Source organism: Orcinus orca, chromosome 7, assembly GCF_937001465.1.
Source record: "Orcinus orca chromosome 7, mOrcOrc1.1, whole genome shotgun sequence".
Classification (NCBI taxonomy): Eukaryota; Metazoa; Chordata; class Mammalia; order Artiodactyla; family Delphinidae; genus Orcinus; species Orcinus orca.
In genome coordinates this window covers 22,421,444-22,440,367 of record NC_064565.1, presented here as the reverse complement: position 1 = coordinate 22,440,367, position 18,924 = coordinate 22,421,444, and the positions used below count along the sequence as shown (strand labels likewise).

General features: G+C 45.8%; 2 protein-coding genes across 2 annotated transcripts in view; one reads left to right on the top strand and one right to left on the bottom strand.

Annotated features, from left to right (window-relative positions):
* The window catches only part of LYPD1 (LY6/PLAUR domain containing 1), a 69,695-nt gene extending 62,476 nt beyond the window's left edge, over window positions 1-7,219 (top strand). Inside the window, exon 3 of the mRNA XM_004276487.4 lies at window positions 6,984-7,219. Within this exon, the coding sequence (XP_004276535.1) occupies window positions 6,984-7,219 (236 nt within the window). The remainder of the gene's footprint in view (window positions 1-6,983) is intronic.
* Window positions 6,733-18,924, bottom strand: part of GPR39 (G protein-coupled receptor 39) — a 231,364-nt gene continuing 219,172 nt past the window's right edge. The window contains exon 2 of the mRNA XM_004276488.4: window positions 6,733-8,196. Within this exon, the coding sequence (XP_004276536.1) occupies window positions 7,688-8,196 (509 nt within the window). The 3' untranslated portion in view covers window positions 6,733-7,687. The remainder of the gene's footprint in view (window positions 8,197-18,924) is intronic.

Sequence of the window (18,924 nt, the reverse complement as noted above, 5' to 3'; positions counted from 1 at the left end):
ACATCTTACTCTTCTGCCATCTTCCCCCTCTCTTCCCTGTATTTTCTTTTTGATTTTCTGTCTGGATGATTTGTCCATGGGTATAAGTGGGGTGTGAAAGTCCCCCGCTATTATTGCATTACTGTTGATTTCTTCTCTTATGGCTGTATTTGCCTTATATATTGAGATGCTGCTATGTTGGGTTCATATATATTTACAATTGTTATATATTCTTCTTAGATTGATCCCTTGATCATTAAGTAGTATCTTTCTTTGTCTCTTATAACATTCTTTATTTTAAATTCTATTTTGTCTGATAGAAGTATTGCTACTCCAGCTTTCCTTTGATTTCCATTTGCATGGAGTGACTTTTTCCATCCCCTCACTTTCAGTCTTTATGTGTCCCTAGATCTGAAGTGAGTCTCTTGTAGACAGCATATATATGGGTCTTGTTTTTGTATCTATTCAGCCAGTCTGTGTCTTTTGGTTGGAGCCTTTAATCCATTTACATTTAAGATAATTATTGATATGTATGTTTTTATGGCCATTTTGTTAATTGGTTTCGATTTGTTTTGTAGGGCTTTTTTCTTCCCTTCCTCTTTTGTTCTATTTCCTTGTGATTTGATGACTGTCTTTAGCATTGTTTTTGGATTTCTTTTGCCTTTTTTTTTTTTTTTTTTTTGCGGTACGCGGGCCTCTTACTGCTGTGGCCTCTTCCGTTGCGGAGCACAGGCTCCAGACACTTAGGCTCAACGGCCATGTCTCATGGGACCAGCCTCTCCATGGCATGTGGGATCTTCCCGGACCGGGGCACGAACCTGTGTCCCCTGCATCAGCAGGCGGACTCTCAACCACTGCACCACCAGGGAAGCCCTCTTTTGCTTTTTTGTTTGTGTATCTATTGTAGATTATTGGTTTGTGGTTACCATGAGGTTTTGATATAGCTATATATATACAAGATTGTTTTAAATTGCTGGTCTTTTAATTTCAAATGCATTTCCAACATCCTGCATCTGTACTCTCCTTTTCTCATGACTGCTGGTTTTGATATCATATTTGTGTGTGGATTTCCTAACTTTACTGTATGTTTGCCTTTACTGATGAGCTTTTCCATTCATAATTTTCTTACTTCTAGTCGTGGCCTTTTTCTTTTCCACCTAGAGAAGTTCCTTTAGCATTTGTTGCAAAGCCAGTCTGGCGGTGCTGAATTCTCTTAGCTTTTGCTTTTCTGTAAAACTTTCAGTTTCTATGCCTTGTTGGGTAGAATATTCTTGGTTGTAGGTTCTTCCCTTTCACCAGTTTAAATATATCATGCCATTCCCTTCTGGCCTACAGAGTTTCTGCTGAAAAATCAGCTGATAACCTTAAGAGGATTCCCTTGGACGTTATTTGTTGCTTTTCCCTTCTTGCTTTTCATATTTTTTCTTTGTCTTTAATTTTTGCCAATTTGATTACTGTCTGTCTCGGTGTGTTCCTCCTTGGGTTTATCCTGCCTGGGACTCTCTGCACTTCCTGGACTTGGGTAACTGTTTCCTCTCCAATGTTAGGGAAGTTTTCAGCTATTATCTCTTCTCTATTTTCTCAGGTCCTTTCTCTCTCTGTTCTCCTTCTTGGAAACCTATAATGCGAATGTTGGTGCATTTAACGTTGTACCAGTGGTGTCTTAGACTGTCCTAATTTTTTTTTCATTCTTTTTCTTTACCCTGTTCCACAGCAGTGATTTCTACCATTCTATCTTCCAGCTCACTTATCTATTCTCTGCCTCCATTATTCTGCTATTCCTTCTAGTTTATTTTTTATTTCAGTTATTGTATTGTTCCTATTTGTTCTTTAATAGTTCTAGGTATTTGTTAAACATTTCTTGTATCTTCTCAATCTGTGCCTCCATTCTTTTTCTGAGATCTTGGATCATCTTTACTATCATTACTCTGAGCTCTTTCTCAGATTCCGTATCTCCACTTCACTTAGTTGTTCTTCTGGGGTTTTATCTTCTTCCTTCATCTGGGACATATTCCTCTGCTGCCTCATTTTGCCTAACTCTCTGTGATTGTGGTTTGTATTCCACAGGCTGCAGGGTTGTAGTTCTTCTTGCTTCTGCTGTCTGCCCCCTCGTGGATGAGGCTGGTCTAACAGGCTTGTGTAGGCTTCCTGGTGGGAGGGACTGGTTCCTGCCCATTGGTGGGTGGAGCTGGTCTTGTGCCTCTGGTGGACAGGGCCATGTAAGGGATTTGTTTAGCGGGCAACTATGTGCTCAGGAAGACTTTAAGCAGCCTGCCTGCTGATGAGTGGGGCTGTGTTCCTGCCCTGTTGGTTGTTTGGCCTGAGGTGTCCGAGCACTGGACCTACAGGCTGTTGGGTGGGACCAGGTCTTCGTGAGAAAATGGCGGCCTCCGGGAGGTCTCGTGACACTGAGTACTCCCCAGAACTACCGCTCCCAGGGTCTTTATCTCCACAGTGAGCCACAGCTGCCCCCTACCTCTGCTGGAGACTCTCCAATACCACAGGTTGCTCTGGCCCAGGATGTTATGAGGTCACTGCTTTTTATCCTGGGCAGTCGTGTGCACGAGACCTTGTGTGTGCCCTCTGAGCGTGGAGTTTCTGTTTCCCCTGGTACTGTGGAATTCCTGCAATAAGATCCCACTGGCCTTCAAAGCCAGATTCTCTGGGGGATCCTCATTCCATTGCCAGACCGCCAGGCTGGGAAGCATGACTTGGGGTCAGAACTTTCACTCCTGTGGGAGAACTTTTGAGATATAATTATTTCCTAGTTTGTGGGTCCCCCACCCGGCGGGTGTGGGATTTGCTTTCATTGCAGTTGTGCTCCTCCTACCATCTCGTTGTGGCCTTCTTCTTTGTCTTTGGGCATAGGATATCTGTTGGTAGGTTCCAGCATTTTTCTGTCAATGGTGGTTCAGCAGTTAGTTGTGATTTCGGTGTTTTCGTAAGAAGAGGTGAGCTCATGTCCTTCCTCTCTGCTATCTTGTGTCCACTCCTATTCTACTTTCATCTTGTGTATCCCTTAACTAATTATGGTAGTTAGTTGTTTTTACTGCTTTTGTCTTTTAACCTTCATACAAGCTTTATAGGTGATTAATCCACTACACTTACTATATATTTACCTTTATTAGTGAGATTTATACTTTCATATGTTTTGTTACTAATTAACACCTTTTTTCAACTTAAATGAGCCGCTTTAACATTTCTTATAAGGTCAGTTTAGTGGTGATCAACTCCTTTAGCTTTGGCTTGTCTGGAAAACTTTGTATCTCCTTTAATTCTGAATTATAACTTTGCTGGATAGAATATTCTTGTTTGGAAGTTTTGTTATTTTTTTCCTTTCAGCACTTTGAATACAGGCATACCTCAGAGATACTGGGGTTGGGTTCCAGACAACCACAATAAAGGAAATATTGCAACAAAGCAAGTCATACAAGTTTCTTGGTTTCCCCATGCATATAAAAGCAATGTTTATACTGTAATTTATTGTGTGCAGATAGCATTATATCTTTTGAAAATGTACATACCTTAAGTAAAAAATACAAAGCAAAAACAATTAGAATCGTAGCATCAGTGATCACTGATCACACATCACCATGAGAAATATAGTAATGAAAAAGTTTAAAATATTGTGAGAATTACCAAAACATGACACAGAGACATGAAGTGGGCAAATGCTCTTGGAAAATTGGTGCTGATAGACTTTCTAAACTCAGTGCCACAAACCTTCAGTGTGTAATAAACATAGTATCCGTGAAGGACAATAAAACAAAAAGCGGTAAGATGAGGTATGCCTGTATATTGTGCAACTCCCTTCTGGCCTGCACAGTTTTTCATGAAAAATCTGCTCATTTTATGGGGGTTCCCTTTTGAAGTAACAGGTTGCTCCTCTATTACCATTAATATTCTCTCCTTGTCTTATAGTTTCACATTTTAATTATTATGTGTCTTGATGTATGTTTCTCTTGGTTCCCCTTGTTTGGAACTCTCTGGGCTTCCTGAAACTGGATGTCTGTTTCCTTCCCCAGCTTAGGGAGGTTTTCAGCCATTATTTCATCAAATAAGTTTTCTACCCCTTTTGTTCTTCTCCCTCTGTGACTCCTATAATGTGACTATTAATGCACTTGATGTTGTTTCATGAGTCCCTTAAGCTATCTTCCCTTTTTTTTTTTTCCCCCCATTCCTTTTTGTTTTCTCTGCTGTTTGATTGGGTCAGTTCCTCTGCCCTGTCTTTGAGTTCATTGATCCTTTCTTCTGCTTCATCTAGTCTGCTCTTGAACCCCTCTCGTGCATTTCTAGTTCAATAATTGTACACTTTAGCTCTGTGACTTGTTTGGTTCTTTCTTATATTTTCTCTCTCTTTGTTGAAGTTCTCACTGTGTTCGTCCATTCTTCTCCCACGTTCAGTGAACATGTTTAAGACTACTACTTTGAATTCTTTTTCTTGTAAATTACTTATGTTTCATTAAAATTTTCTTCTCAAGTTTTATCTTATTTGTTTGGACCATATTCATCTTTTTCTCCCTTTTGATGACTTGTTTTGGTTTCTGTGCATTTAGATGAAACAGCCACCTCTCCCCGTCTTGAAGGGCTGGCCTAGTGTAGGAGATGTACCTTGTCATTCAACCATACCCCAGCTTTTGGTTCTCTCTTCAACCTTCCCAATTGTCTAAGCAGCCTATTTTATTTCTAATAGGTTCCAGTAGTTGAGTGTGTGCCGAGATCAGTTAGTGTCCCAAAGAAGAGGATCTCAGCACCTAGATTCAGGCTGATTGGAAGGCAGACCCTCTGGCAGCAACTTTTAAAGATGCAAATATATGCAGTCCTGCAGGACTACAAGCGTAGGCCCCACTGGCCATCAGAGCCAGGTGATCTGGAGATGTCCCCTGGGCAGCAGTCACAAAATTGGGGCACCCATCTTGTGTTATTTATCTAACTAACTTACCTCATCACTGACTCTTAGTCCTACAAAGTTAGACTTAAAAATATATCCCCAGCCATGTCACTAAGTGAAAATGCAAATAGGATATACATATATACAGCATATAGGATGTTATATTATGCTATTAGGATATATGCGCAGACCTCTTGTCCATGGACACATCTGTAAATGCGTAGAAATAGGCCTGGAAGGAGGCATCCCAAATTGATAAGCGTGCTTACCTCTGAGGAGGAGGAGGTAGCATTGGAAGGAGAGCGGTCAAGGAGCGTTTTCTTATCTGTCTGAACGTTTTTACAGTAAAAGATGTATTCAGTACATATTTTTTAATTTTTAAAATTTATTTAAAGGAAAAAAGTTTACCGAAGTTGAACTGACAACTGACAGTTTAGTGGCTTTTAATAGTTAAGAATAAAAAGACAGTGAAACTTAATTTTCTAAAATGGGCAATGGTTAGAAAATGTAGAGCCTCTGGGAACTCTGTAGCATGCTCCTTAGAAATTAAACAGTGCTCCTTGGTCCCCCTACACATCCTCTGTCCGTGAGATTTATCTTACCAGACCAGCTACCTTCCAGGTTTTTCTAACAGAGTTACAAAAGCAATCCTTACAAACAGGCAATTATAGAAATGACATAAAATTGCATGTTTCATATAAATCTAAAGTATTTCTTTAAAATCTAAAGTATTTCTTTACCTCCCACTTGGGAGTTTTAGGCACTTCAAGTAGCAATTCTCAAGGGAGAGGATGTGGGCCCAGATGGAAGCAATGCTTGCAAACACACACGCCTGCAGGGAGTCAGAGGGGAGGGAGCCCTGGCTACTGGTGGAATGTGTTGTATCCCTCAGACACACAGGGCGGCACATGGGCTAAAGGCATCACTTTGAGGTTCACCTTTAGTATGATGTATGTCCAAAAAGAAAAATAGTTCATTGATACAAAACGGCCTCTCTCTCTCTCACACACACACACCAAAAGCTATTTTCAAAGTAGTCTTCCCCCCTGCAAAAAACAAAACCATTTTGTGGTTACCTTGGCTGGCTGCTTTGCTCTATAGTACTACAGATTTGACAGCATGGGACCAGAATACTTGGTTCAAATCACAGGTGCTCTACTTTCTAGAAGTGTGACTTTGGACGAGTTACTAAATCTCTCTTGCCCTTAGGATCCCCATCTGCAAAATGGGGATGATCTTGGGGCCCTCTCTTGTAGGGTTGTTGCAGGTAGTCAATGAGCTAGGAGCCATCTGAAGAGTGCCTGGCATTCAGCAAAGTATTTCATTAGCTTAGCTATTACTTGAGTAAACGTCCAGCTTTATAAAGTCAAATGATTACCCAAGACACCCCTAATTTGATGATTATGCTGCAGTTTGGACCTGACACACGAGCTCCTTAAGAAGGGCCCTCCAGTCTTAGTGGGAAGACCCTTGATGTGTCCACATGGTATGTGCTAATAAGGGCTGGCTGTGTGGTGCTGACTTGGCAAATGGCCATATGTTCTAAGGGCAAAACTTCCCTTGGAAGGCGGTGCTCGGCACACTGTCAGCCAGGCCCCCCCCCCTCCCTTCACTGAACCCACACAGGGCCTCTTTGGTAGTGATCTGATTTATTCTCTTCGGAGTTTGGTTTTTGAGAGAATTCCAGGATTTCAAAAACACACAGTTGAGAGCCATCTCTCCGTGGTCGCTTATAAAGTACTAACAAACAGAGATAAGATCTTGACGTGCAGCCTGTCATCCTCTCTGGCATGAGACAGTGTGAACCAAAAAAGTAAATAAAAAGAAGTTCTGTCTAGTACACAGTTTAAAGAAAAACGAACTTTGATTTAAAAGCTCTTTATTCACTGGTACTGGCACCTCAGAAGCAAGGGAAGTGATGCCCGCCGCCTTCACTGCACCTGTCCTGTATTTTGGGGGGGCTCAACGAAACACCCTGGAGCAGTGCCCTGGCCACACCAGGTTTCTGGGCTGTAGAAGGAAGAAAAGTGCTCTCCGTGGGGATGTGGGCTCAGGGTTGCCGTCTTCTGGCCAGTGCAGGCTGCTAAATCTGGCTCCTCTGGGTCTGTTGCAGGAATCATGTACCGCAAGTCGTGCGCGTCGTCGGCCGCCTGCCTCATCGCCTCGGCTGGGTACCAATCCTTCTGCTCCCCAGGGAAAGTGAATTCCGTGTGCATCAGCTGCTGCAACACCCCTCTTTGCAACGGGCCCCGGCCCAAGAAAAGGAGCAGTTCTGCCCCAGCCCTTCGGCCAGGGCTCCCCGGCACCCTCGTGCTCCTCCAATTAGGCCTTTTCTTGGCACACTGCTGAAGCTGAAGGAGATACCAGCCCCCTCCTGCATCGTTCTTTGGGCCCACCTTCCCCCAGCCCCCTGAGATTTTTCTGAGTGTCCTTTGATGCTGGGTGGCGAGGGGAATCCGTGTTCTCTTTCTTTCAGTTCCTTTGCAAACGATGGAAGAGCTCAGTGTAAAAACAAAACTTTGTGAGCTCCGGACGCATTCAGTTTGACTGAATTTTCAGTGTGTCCTTAATGGAAGGAAGGAGGAGGAATGGATACAGATGGGCCAACTCTCAGAGTTGAGGCCCGGTTGGCGGCAGCATTCGCCCTCAAGTGACACTTGTAAGCGGCCATCTGCTTTCTTCCCAGGCCCGTCTTCCACCCCGTCCCTGATGATGGGCGCACAGTTTGTTTTGGCACCGCTGCATGCAGGTAACCGTCGCTTTCGTGTGGGGAGGGCCCGTGGGCGCTCCAGCTTCCCTTCCTTCCTTGACAGACAGTCACACTTCATGCTCCTGGAAGCCATTTTCGGTGGCAGGGTTGGCAGGTTTCACCTCCGAGTTGGGATCCGGTGACTCGCGACTCAACTGCTGAGGCCTAGGTTCGGGCTTGGCCTCGCTCTGAAAAGTGCTTAGGAAAACCTTGTTAGTTCTCCTTGCAGAGGAATTGGGCCGGGAAGCCAGGAAGATGAGCGGGCGGCGCGCTGAGCGGGCACCATCCGCGGCGGAGGCCACGTGGGCGCGCAGGCGCTTCTCCTGGTTGGCATGTGGCAGCGTCAGCCGGCAGCGCAGCACCTGCCCGAACACGCTGCGGAACTGCTGCGAGGACACGTTGTACAACAGCGGGTTGACGACCGAGCTCAGGTAAAAGAAGGTGTCCGAGAAGGGAAGAAGGATCATGTACGCCTCGAAGTAGGACTTGGTCCAGTCGTGCTTGGGTCTGGCCGCAGCCATGATCCTCCGAACCTGGTTGGGCATCCAGCAGACGGCCAACGTCACAACGATCAGCCCTGAGCAGGTGGGAGAGGGGAGAGACAGAGAGAAAAAGAAAAAAGTCATAAGCCCAGCAACAAAAAGATACCCATAAGATATTGAGCCCCTCGGTTCTGTGCTTACTGGCCAGGAAATGGTGCCCAATTTTCAAGTTGGGCTTGATTGATGGCTTTTTTTGCCACTAGCAAAAAAAAAAGAATTTAACACCGTTTCAAGGCCAGGGGCGTTGACTGTGTTAAAGACCATTAAATGCTGTAGACAATTTATTTATACCTGTTGATGCCTGTTAATTTAAAAAAATGTTTTTGTTGTTTGTGTATCCAGAAAGCATTTGATGTAGTCCATAAGTCTGGTTTTGGCCTTTAAGGAATAGATGGATACAGTATAGCCACATCAGATGAAACAGTATTTGTACTTTAAAGAGTGTTTGTCTAGAGGCAACCCAATGGTTATTTTCAAGACAGAGGGCAGTGGCAGCCCTTCGGTAACAAAGAGGTATATTTAGCGACACTAATTTTGCATTCAATTTCAGGGGAGGCAAAATCAGGAGTAGCCTGTCACTGAGCGTGTGTTTTGGACATTTAGTAGGTGTGCACACCTGTAATTACAACGCTGCATCTGCAGCAGCACTTCTGTTTCTTTACAGGTGTTTTTAGAGGTGTCACATATGTGAGCCTCATGGGGGAAAAAAGATAATTATCCAAAAACCATGGAAAATATAAAACTTGGAGTTCAGCGAGTAACTCACTAGCTCACTGCCTTTGTGTCACTAAGCTGTACCGTCAGCAGCCCCGAAAAGATCAGGCTCTAAAAAGACACCCCTGAGTGGTCCCCCAGAGGATCAAAAGTTGACTGCACGGACAGATGTCTGAACGCCCACATATTTGCATTCTGAATCACGCAATCATTGCTCTTTCTACAACCTCTGACAGAGAAAAAGATGCTATGTACACCATAGACAACTGATATCACTAATGTCATGAGTATTTATCCACAGTGACCAAAAAAGTAAATAAGAAAAGGAAAAGCAGGCCTCTGCAGAGCCTTTGCTGTCTTCTCTTGGGGACCCAAGACACCAGAATGTAAGTTTCTAGGTGGAGAGCTGATATCTTAGAGCTTAGAGCTGTGTTTTGGATTTTCAGAAATTCTTCCTCCCTCTCCTAAATTTACATAATATATTAAGAAGAAAAATTCATTCACATTTTCAAACTCTCTGACTCTCTAGGAAGCCACAGGTAAGTGATTGTTGGCAACGACCCCTTCTTGCCTCTGATCAATGGTAAATGTTTCATTAATAAATGCTCCAGGAAAAACAGCCATGTTTCTCCATCCAGGGTTGGCCCACCTGCACACCCTCGCCTAAGCATCCCCCCTTGCCTGGGGTGGCAGAGGGGCCCTAGTTCTGTTCTCTGGCACTGCAATCACCCAGTTCTCCCAACAACCAATCCTCCAAAAATCCCAGCTGTCAGCAAAGATGACCCGTGAAACCTGCTCTCCCCTGTTAAATTTCCAAACAGGTTTGACAGGTTTATCGGGTCAAACCTCAGCCCACACTTGAAATACAAACCAATTTGCTTATTTCTTTCCTTTGCTACACTCAGTAAATCTAAAAATAAAACAGGCAAAGTAACATATTGATCTGATGAAAGGCAAAAAAAAAAAAAAAAAAAATCACCTTAAGAGCACAGGCTGAAGCACCTAGTTCCAGCTGCTAGATGGGAACAAAAATCAACATTGTTCTGACTGATTACCAAAAAAAAAAAAAACCTGCATAGGAAAATCGGGGACTCTAAGAGGCACGGGTGTGTCCAGTGTCCAGCCACCACTGCTATTCCAAGTGTGTTCTGAAGTTATTTCTCCTTATTTCTTATCTCACGTAGCTCTGGCTGAAAGGTTCATCTTGTTAATTGTGAAGGACTCAGGTAACTCACCTCGCGAAACAACATATCGTCACAAAGTTTTCTATCTTTTTCTCTTCCTTGCCACTGAATTTCAGAGAACAAGTACCAACCATCTTCATCTAAGGACTTATTTCTTAGAATGTGGAAACGGAGCACAGGGTTTTGGCTGTGTGCCATGCTCACTGTGGGAGGTTGTGCTTGCAGGTTTCTAGATTTCAAGAATCTAGAAAGGCAACGAGAACCACCTTGTACTTACCCTGGTTGAACATAGCACAGCTTCTGAAGCCAACAGAAAGAAAAGGCAGCAGTGTGGGGCAAAAGAGAAGTTACACGATTTTTCTTTTCTTCCCCTGTCCTGTTCTTTTGATCTCTTGTTTACATGACCCTTATTCTCCCATTACCTACACCCCCTCTGCCTGGAGTCGATCGTTCTTTGATTGACCATCCCATCAAAAGGAAGCAGAGTTCCATAAAAGGCAAGACCCAGCATCCCCGGTCCAGACACGGGCAGATGAAGGATTGTGGCTGGTGTATAGTTTTAGCCGGGATAGAATTCTTGCTCTGAACAGTTGAAGTAAATAAGAAGTAAATAAGAAGATGCGGAACCAGACGAGAGATTTTTTCAATGATGAGAAAAAGAAGGGAAAGGTTAGCATTCTGGGTGGAGAAGTAAACAGACATGAAAGAAAATACAAATTTGGGGAAGAAGCGAAACAAGGAACTGAGTTGAAATGGTCAGGGATTAAAAGATGAGGCACTGGACAGGTCCTGAGATGTAAGAAAGCACCACGCCGATTGCTTATTGCGTTTTCCCTATGTTAGTTCAGTGATAAGTGCTCTCTGCTAGTTTCCCATGCATTGCTCACAACAACCTGCTGAGATCAAAACTGTTATTATCAGATCCAAACTGTTATCTTAATTTTCTAGCTGAGGAAGTTGAGGCTCAGAGGTTAGTTACCCAAGGGGCTAGCTATAGCCAAGACACATGCTTGCTGGACTCCAAAATCCACAAGCTATATATATATTTTTTTCTCCAAGACAATATTGTCTCTCACATTGTCAATTTGAAAAATAAAACATAAGTAAACATGAGCCATCATCCCACCATACATAATAGGTATTAAACAAACAGCACTGCCCACTAGAAACACAAGCCACATATGTAATTTTAAAATCTCAACCCCATTCAAAAAGTAAGAGGTGAAATCAATTTTAATGATTTTAATCCAATAGGCCCCAGATACCATCATTTCACACACGGTTTCAACGTGCAACGAATCAAACTATTCATGCGATGTTTTACATTTTCTTACATGTCTTACTAAGTCTTTGAAACCCAGTGTGGCTTTTACGCTTACAGCACATTTCAGTTGGGACCAGCCCCCTCTGGCTAGTGGCTACGCCACAGGTTAAAGTAACCCTTCATAGACGCTCCCCAAGGCAGCAAGGCTCCCAATTTCCTTCTCCTCCCATTTCCCACTTCCCAGCCACACACCCCACAGAGTCCTGCCAAACCAAAGAAACCCTCACAGAATCTCCCACCTAGCCTGTATTTATCCTCCTAAGATTCTGACGATGCAACCAAGGTTGAATCTGGATCGTATTTCTGAATACACATTCTCCGCTCTAGTGTAGACCAAGTCGATCCAGTCTTTTCACAGAAAGCCTTCCCTATAAGGGACTACAAATTATTTAAAGCATAAATAATTGTGAAAACACACAATTTTATTTTGCATCCCTCCTTCTAAGCCTTGCCTAGTCATTCTGCAGTAACACAGATTGTGCCGCATACCTGCCAGGGCTGCTAGAATATACTTCCCCATCTCAGCTGGAGATGGGGAAAATGGAGCACTGGGCACCCAGGTACAGTCAATGGACAGTGTAACAGAGGTGAGGCTTGGTGATGTCAGGAGTCAAACTAGCCCCCTTATAAAATTGTCATTTTATAATAACAAGTGAATTGCTCCTTTCTACGTTTGAAAATAAAGTTCATTATTTTAGGTGACACATTGCTGAGAATAAACACCATGTCCAACAGTGGCTTTTTATTCTGAGCGTTCACAACTGGTTCAGCTCCAGTCCCAGCTACTCTGTAGCCGAGACAAAGCTTTAAAGTTTTACTCACGCCTTAATAGCATATTAAAGGTTTGAGTAAAGTTACGTTGGACTGCAATCCATTTGCACTTGTATATTACATTTGGAAAAATCTATAATGCTTCGGTCTGTGTGGTGTAATCTGTAGCCCGCAGGTAAATGACTTCAGTGTGAACTTGAGTGGAGATCAGTGAACTGAACTCAGTCACTGAGTAAAGCACGTAAACTGTTTTAAGTGAAACTGTGGATAGATCTGTATCGTACTGCCGACAGCCATGCACTCTGGGTTAAGAAATACCTTCCCGTCTTGCCTGTTTTCCCACATAAAGTACTTCCATTTTTCCTCCTTGATCACTGCACTAAAATGACAAGAGCCCATTAGGCGGTGACACATTTATTCTCAGCAGAGTACTGTTTAAAAAACAGAAGTAATGCAGACGTTCAACAGCGTTCAAGTCAGCCTGCTTGGTTGAGTCTTCAGAAGTGCATTAAGCTATGCCGCCTGGGATGTGACGGCATCACATCCGACACCGTGCTCCGTTTTCTCCCCTCCAATCTTTAAAGCGAACGTAACTATTTGTGAGTCCCCCAGAAATGACTCACAGTCGTCAGAAAACGGGACAGCAGGAAGAAAACGCCCTTGTCCTACAAGTGACAGAACTGAGGCTAAGTGATTTGCTCAAAATCTCACAGGTCACGGTGGCAGGACCGCTGCTCAGAACACTGGATTCCACCCGAAATGGACCAAAAAGCCTTTCATTATTTTTAAATGTAGTGGGATGGCTTTGTCTTTCACTTTTTGGCTCAAGTGCTAACCGTTCACAGCATGGAATTCAATGAGAGGCAGGTCCACCTCAGACCCCAGCCAAAGTCAGCACAACAGCGCGATTTAGAACCAGGATTCCGTTTTAGAAGCAGGTCCCTCAAGAACAGGCACGTGACAAAGCTCTGGAGCACACATATTCCCCCCAGAGGAAGCTGAAGTTCTCCCAAAGGAGCTGAAGAATGTTTGCAAAACGAAATATGATTCCAGGTCATGACCTGACGAGCAAGCCTTAAGGACACCATTTATCCACCCGATCTGTCCATCCATCCATCCGCCTATCTGCATGTCTATCGGTCCATCCATCTGCCCATCCATCTGCCTTACGTAAGCACCTGCTACAAAAGAATATCTAGCTCGTCCTAAGGAGGAAAGATCTGGATATTTGATCCTTCCTCAAGTGAAGTTATTTTGTTTGCTTTTAAAGAAATCACCAAGATTTACTTTTCCACCTGTTAGAGTCCCGTTTCACTGAATCACTGAAGCCTCGATTTAGGATTTCAGTGATTAGCAGAGCTCTCCGTCTCTTTCTTCCTGCCCCAATATTCCAATTTCTCTCTAACCCCAACCGCGGTGAGCAGGAGTCAGAGCCCCTGTCCAAGGCACTGACGATAAAACGCTGAGAAAGGTGAGGCAGCCACCGCCTGGTGACGTTTTGCAAAGGGCCATGACGGCAATCTGGACAACATTATGGCAGCAATGTGTAGGGCTGGCTGACCTTCCCACAGGTGGGAACACTCAGAAAATTAAAGGAGGGAGACTTCCCCGGCGGTCCAGTGGTTAAGACTTCGCCTTCTAATGCAGCGGGTGCGGGTTCGATCCCTGGTCGGGGGGCTAAGACCCTCCACATGCCTCGGGGCCAAAAAAAGGGAACAGAACAGCAGCAATGTTGTAACAAATTCAATAAAGACTTTAAAAATGGTCCACATCCAAAAAAAAAAATCTTTAAAAAAATTAAAGGAGAGTAAGAGTTGGTTTGCCTGGAAAATGGCAGTCAGGCCGAGACACAGCACGAACAGGGGATAGAGGAATGCAAGGGCCACTCCTTTCTGAGAGCTGCAAGGCTCAGCGTGGCCAGAACAAAGAGCTGGGTGGAGCAGGTGGGAATGGAAGTCAGCGAGAGAGCACTGCATCTGTTTGTTGGCAATAAATTAACTTGCGTAGAGCAGTGCGCAGAACACCTGCTTGTCAACTGACGTTTAGAATCACAGTTGCCGGTGGAAAGTAAACATATGGTTGGTTGAATGAAGGGGCCAGGAAGAGGCAAATACATCCGAGCAAAGGTTTTAGCGCTTTCTGGAGTTCTGTCGACGCGTTTGCCAATCTGCTCTTGCCAGCCAGCTGAGACACTGACTCACTCGCTGACTTCGACCCAAGGAGCCCAAATCAGCGCAAACCTTGGTTCAGTCTCTCACCTCTAAGACAGCGGTTCTCAAAGCGGGGTTCCCGGAACAGCTGCATCAGTACTACCTGGGAACTCGTGAGAAATGCACAACCCAGACCCGCTGAATCAGAGACTTGCGGGTGGGACCCCTGGGGTTAACAAGGCCACTGGTTGGTGCTGTTACTCAAATTTGAGAACCGCTGGTCTAAGAGAAGCACAGATGGAGGCGGAGCCTGGATCAGTGGGCATTGGTGTGGCCTCATCACCACACCATGCCCTGTCACGGGCTTGCCTTTGAAGCATCCCATTCGAATGAGTGTAATACGGCTCTGACGACAGTAACTTTGAAACCAGTCCCACTGGCTCCTCTCCTTCCTGAGGGCAGCCCTACCTCTCTTCTCCCTGTCTCCCCTTCCTTCCCCTCTCCTCTCCCTGCTCCCCTCTCCTTTCTTTTCCCCCCTCTTTCTTTACATGTTTCTCCAGTAAGGAAAGCAACAGCGCCTCTCCTTTCTCTGCACTGTTTCTTTCCCCCTTTCTCCCCTCCATGTTTTCCCAAGGTCACCATCACCAAGCCATGTCCAGTCTTGCTTATGTTGCCAGCACGCACCGCTTCCCTTTTCCTGGATGGCTTTGAGACCGTGGCTGGATCAATCAGCCGCAGGCACGTTCCTTAATGGCTAACAGGTGGCTTTCTAGAAGGATGGCCACCACTCATTGCTAAGTTTGCCAGTGGAAAGTGAGGGGCTTTGGAAGCAGCACAGAGGGGCTTTGAGGAACACAGGTGATGGCTGTGCACTGGACATTCTCCCTCCCGGCTGAGAGCCACTCCATGTCCTCTGACCCTGCCAGGGCTTGCCTGGATGCCTTGTGGTCACTTTTTCCACGACCCCATCAGCTTAGAGACCCTTCATTTAAAACTCTGATCTGCCCCCTTGTTCTCTTTCCTATTGAGAAATATTCTTTAGGAGAAGGTAGAAGAGCTGTTGGGATTTGGTTTTCAGAGAAGGGTGCAGGTCCCAGCTTTAAAATGACGTAAAGGCCACGGATGGCTGCTTCTGTCCATGAGGACAGATGGTTTGATGTCCCATCTCTGCCCCAGCTATTTGACGGAGCCCAGGAAAGGAGGGTCCCCCCAGTGTGGCTCCAGCCACCAGAGACCCAGATTCCAGATGGCCTGCAATTTGCTAAGCATATCATCCATCCCTTTCTGCTCTATAAACTTCAGTACAAGAAGAAAAATTATAAATCAGTACAACAATATATATATTTCTAAAACAAGCCCTCCTGTCTGGGAGCTGTAGGACACCCCCTTGCACTCAAAGCATTTAGGGTCATCATTGTGGTTTAGTGCCTCTGTTCCTTTTCCTTTATGAATGCATGGTCAATGATCAATTGAAAACTGTTAAATAAATATTTTTCTATGTGGCTCTCAACCGTATGTAGCTGTGTGGCTTTCTATGCAGTCTGTTCTGAATCAGCTGATAGTGACGTCCCTGTGTCTGGGGTAGCTACAAAAGCCTGTAGCTATTTCTCAGCAGACAAGTGAAGCGGAATGCTTCCCTAGTAACGCACAGCCCAGGTGCGGGTGGTGGTCACGGGGACTATGGTGCCCTCCAAGCCTGCGGGGGAAGCGACAGACCGTGTGATGACGGGGCCATCCTCTCCAGGGATCGACTCACGCCACCCCTGGTGATGGCGGTGCTACTTATAAACACTGCTTCACGGCTGAAAGGCTGCAGTTTCTAAGAGAATTTAGCTCCCTGCAAATGGTAGAGAATTAAAACCCCAGAATGCAAGCACTGAAAAGAAAACCTCACAGATGAGTCTACCGGTGGGCCAGCAGAAGCCTCAGAGAAGCGGGAAGAGGTGCCCAAATTCACACAGCCCAGGAGTCCAAATACAGGGCCTCCCAGTCTTACGGTGTTTCGCACTGGTCACGAGCTCCCCCCAGAGCCCGGCGAAACCAAGCAGCTCTCGGATGAAGCGGGGCTCAGACAAGCCCACGCAGCAGAGGCAACACGGGCATTTCAGGAGCGCGGAGAGGCGCCAGCGCGCCTGTGGGTCCCGGTTCCTGCTCGAGGCCCCTCTGTGTCGCGGGACCGGGACCCTGGGAGAACCAGCACTGGGTGCTTGTGACTGAGGCAGGCCAGGCCCGGGTGGGGCAAGCAGCCGTCCCATCTGTTCTTTCCGGTCTCCAGGCCCCCGCACATGCTGACCACTCTGCCTGAACCACATCATCTTCGTCCTCCACTACTCCTTCTCTGTCCCTTCCTCTCTCCTCCTCTCACGCCACTGCCGTGCTTGGTCCAGCTCTTATTCTACAAGTGTCCGCAAAGTGTCACTGCCTCTAGGAAGCCTTCCTTGTCTCCACGAGGCTCTACCGGGTTCCTATGAGATCACCAGCACCTTGACCTCCTGCCCCTGTCATTATAACACTGTAGTGTAAACTAGACCATGAACTCCATGAGGTCAGGAGGTTCCATCTTCCCTGTCATATCCTCAGCATGTCACAGACCATCTTTACATAGTAATTGCTCAGTAAACATCTGCAGGAGGGAGAAGGGGTGTTGGAGGTCAGGTGAGGGGCTGGATAACTGGAGAGCATTTCACTTGCATTCACCTCATGTATCTAAGATCCATTTGAAGCCAGCTTCCCCCTCCAGAGGGGTCAGTACACTGAGCCTACTGACACCAGACCCAGTGCCTAGATCATTACAATCCCCATCCTGAGGAAAAGAGGAGGAGAGAGTGGGACTTGAAAGAAGGAATCACCTTTCATTCAAGCAAGGCCAGAACCCCCAGGTCCAAGAAGGAGGTCCAGACAGGGGTGCGGAGGTTTGGTTCTGACAGATGCCTTCAGATGCCAGCAGCCTTAGTCTCCCAGACCATGCACTACTATCCCAGCCCTGTATTCTCTGAGCTATAAACCCGTTTCTTCTCCTGTTTCTCTCCAAGATGGCCTCATGGGGTACAGAGTGCAGATGAGGATCAACAGGTGAAATAGGATATAGAAAAGACACATGTTGGAGGACATTCACTTGCCCCCAAATACTCACCTCAGGGACCCCCGAAATCACGGTCCCCCATGAAGATGCTACAAGTCTTTATCAGAGAGCTGCAGCCCCCAAACCCAAAGCCTAAGGGTTGGGGTCTGAACCAAAGGGCGAAACTCAGAGAAATGAAGAGCAACCGGTAACGGTGGCGGGAGACTATTTCTCTGTTATATACTATGTGGCCTCAGGAGAATGAACTCCTGCAGTTATGACCCTAAATGCACCTGGGAACAACTTGGTTGTAGAGCGAGAGGGTTTGGGGAGAGCAGAACATGAAGCTGTTTAACTTCCCAGATTAACACCCCTCCCACTCTATGCCTATCATACATTTTCCAATGACATATATCCTAGCACCAGCACCTTTGTCTCCCCCTGACCTAGGCAACTCTGCCCACCATGGGATGCTCAGACTTTCTCTCTAAAGCTCAGGCTTCTTATATGCAAAAGCGGAGATTACAACGGCTGCTGGGATGATTAGATGAGATAATGGACATAAAGTGCTAAGTACAATGCCTGGTACCAGATAAGGACTTATTGTTAGTTGTGACTATCAGCACCTGTCTGATCGTCTCCCATCTCCACCGCCATGACCATGACCTCCACCTGCGCCACCATTACCATCTCTGGCACCATGTATACCATCATCACCAGCTCCATCTCCCCTTCCACCACCATTATCACCACCACCACCTTACCACCAACATTCTCACTGCCACCAAGGTAGCTCCCAGAGGTCAGAAATCCAGAAGGCTGACCAAAACCACGAGATGTCAGATAGCTTCCAACCCTCAACTCACAGATAAGGCTCAGAAAAATTCTGTTGACTTTACTAGGGTTTTCCTGCTAGTCAGTAGCAGACAGAGGACCAAGACTTAGATCTCCTCACTTCCAGGCCAAACTTCTTTCCACCACCTGGAAACGGGGCTCTCGCCACTCTGCCCTGAAGCCCTGACTCATTGATCCCTCCTTCAACACACACATATAGGTTTTGGGGGTTCAAGGAGCTAGAGAAGCAAGGAGTGGAGACTGTAATGAAGAAGGAAATTGATAGAAGGTAGTATTGTTAAGAAGAAGGAAAAATTCCAAATTCCAGGAAGATGGGAACCCTGAATGCCTCCCCAACTTCCTGTCCTTTCACAATTCCTCTCCAGGAAGAATGACAAGGGGCAGGGAGGCCCCATGACTGTCTGTTATCCGGTTAATAAGGCTAAGAAGGCCTCCTCTCCAAATGACCCCATCCTCTACTCCACTCTCAGCACACATCCACACCCACACCCAGCGCCCACAGCATGTCTGCACATGTCCCAGTATAGGTGCAGACTGAGCTATGGTACTAACCCGCTGGGATCTGGAGCCACACAGACCTGGGCTTGGATCTCAGCCCTGCTATTACCAGCTTTGTGCCCATGGACTTACATCTCTGTGATATGGAGGAAAGAGTAGTATCTACTTCAAGGAATTATTGTAAGAAAAGCTGAAGGAGATACGTG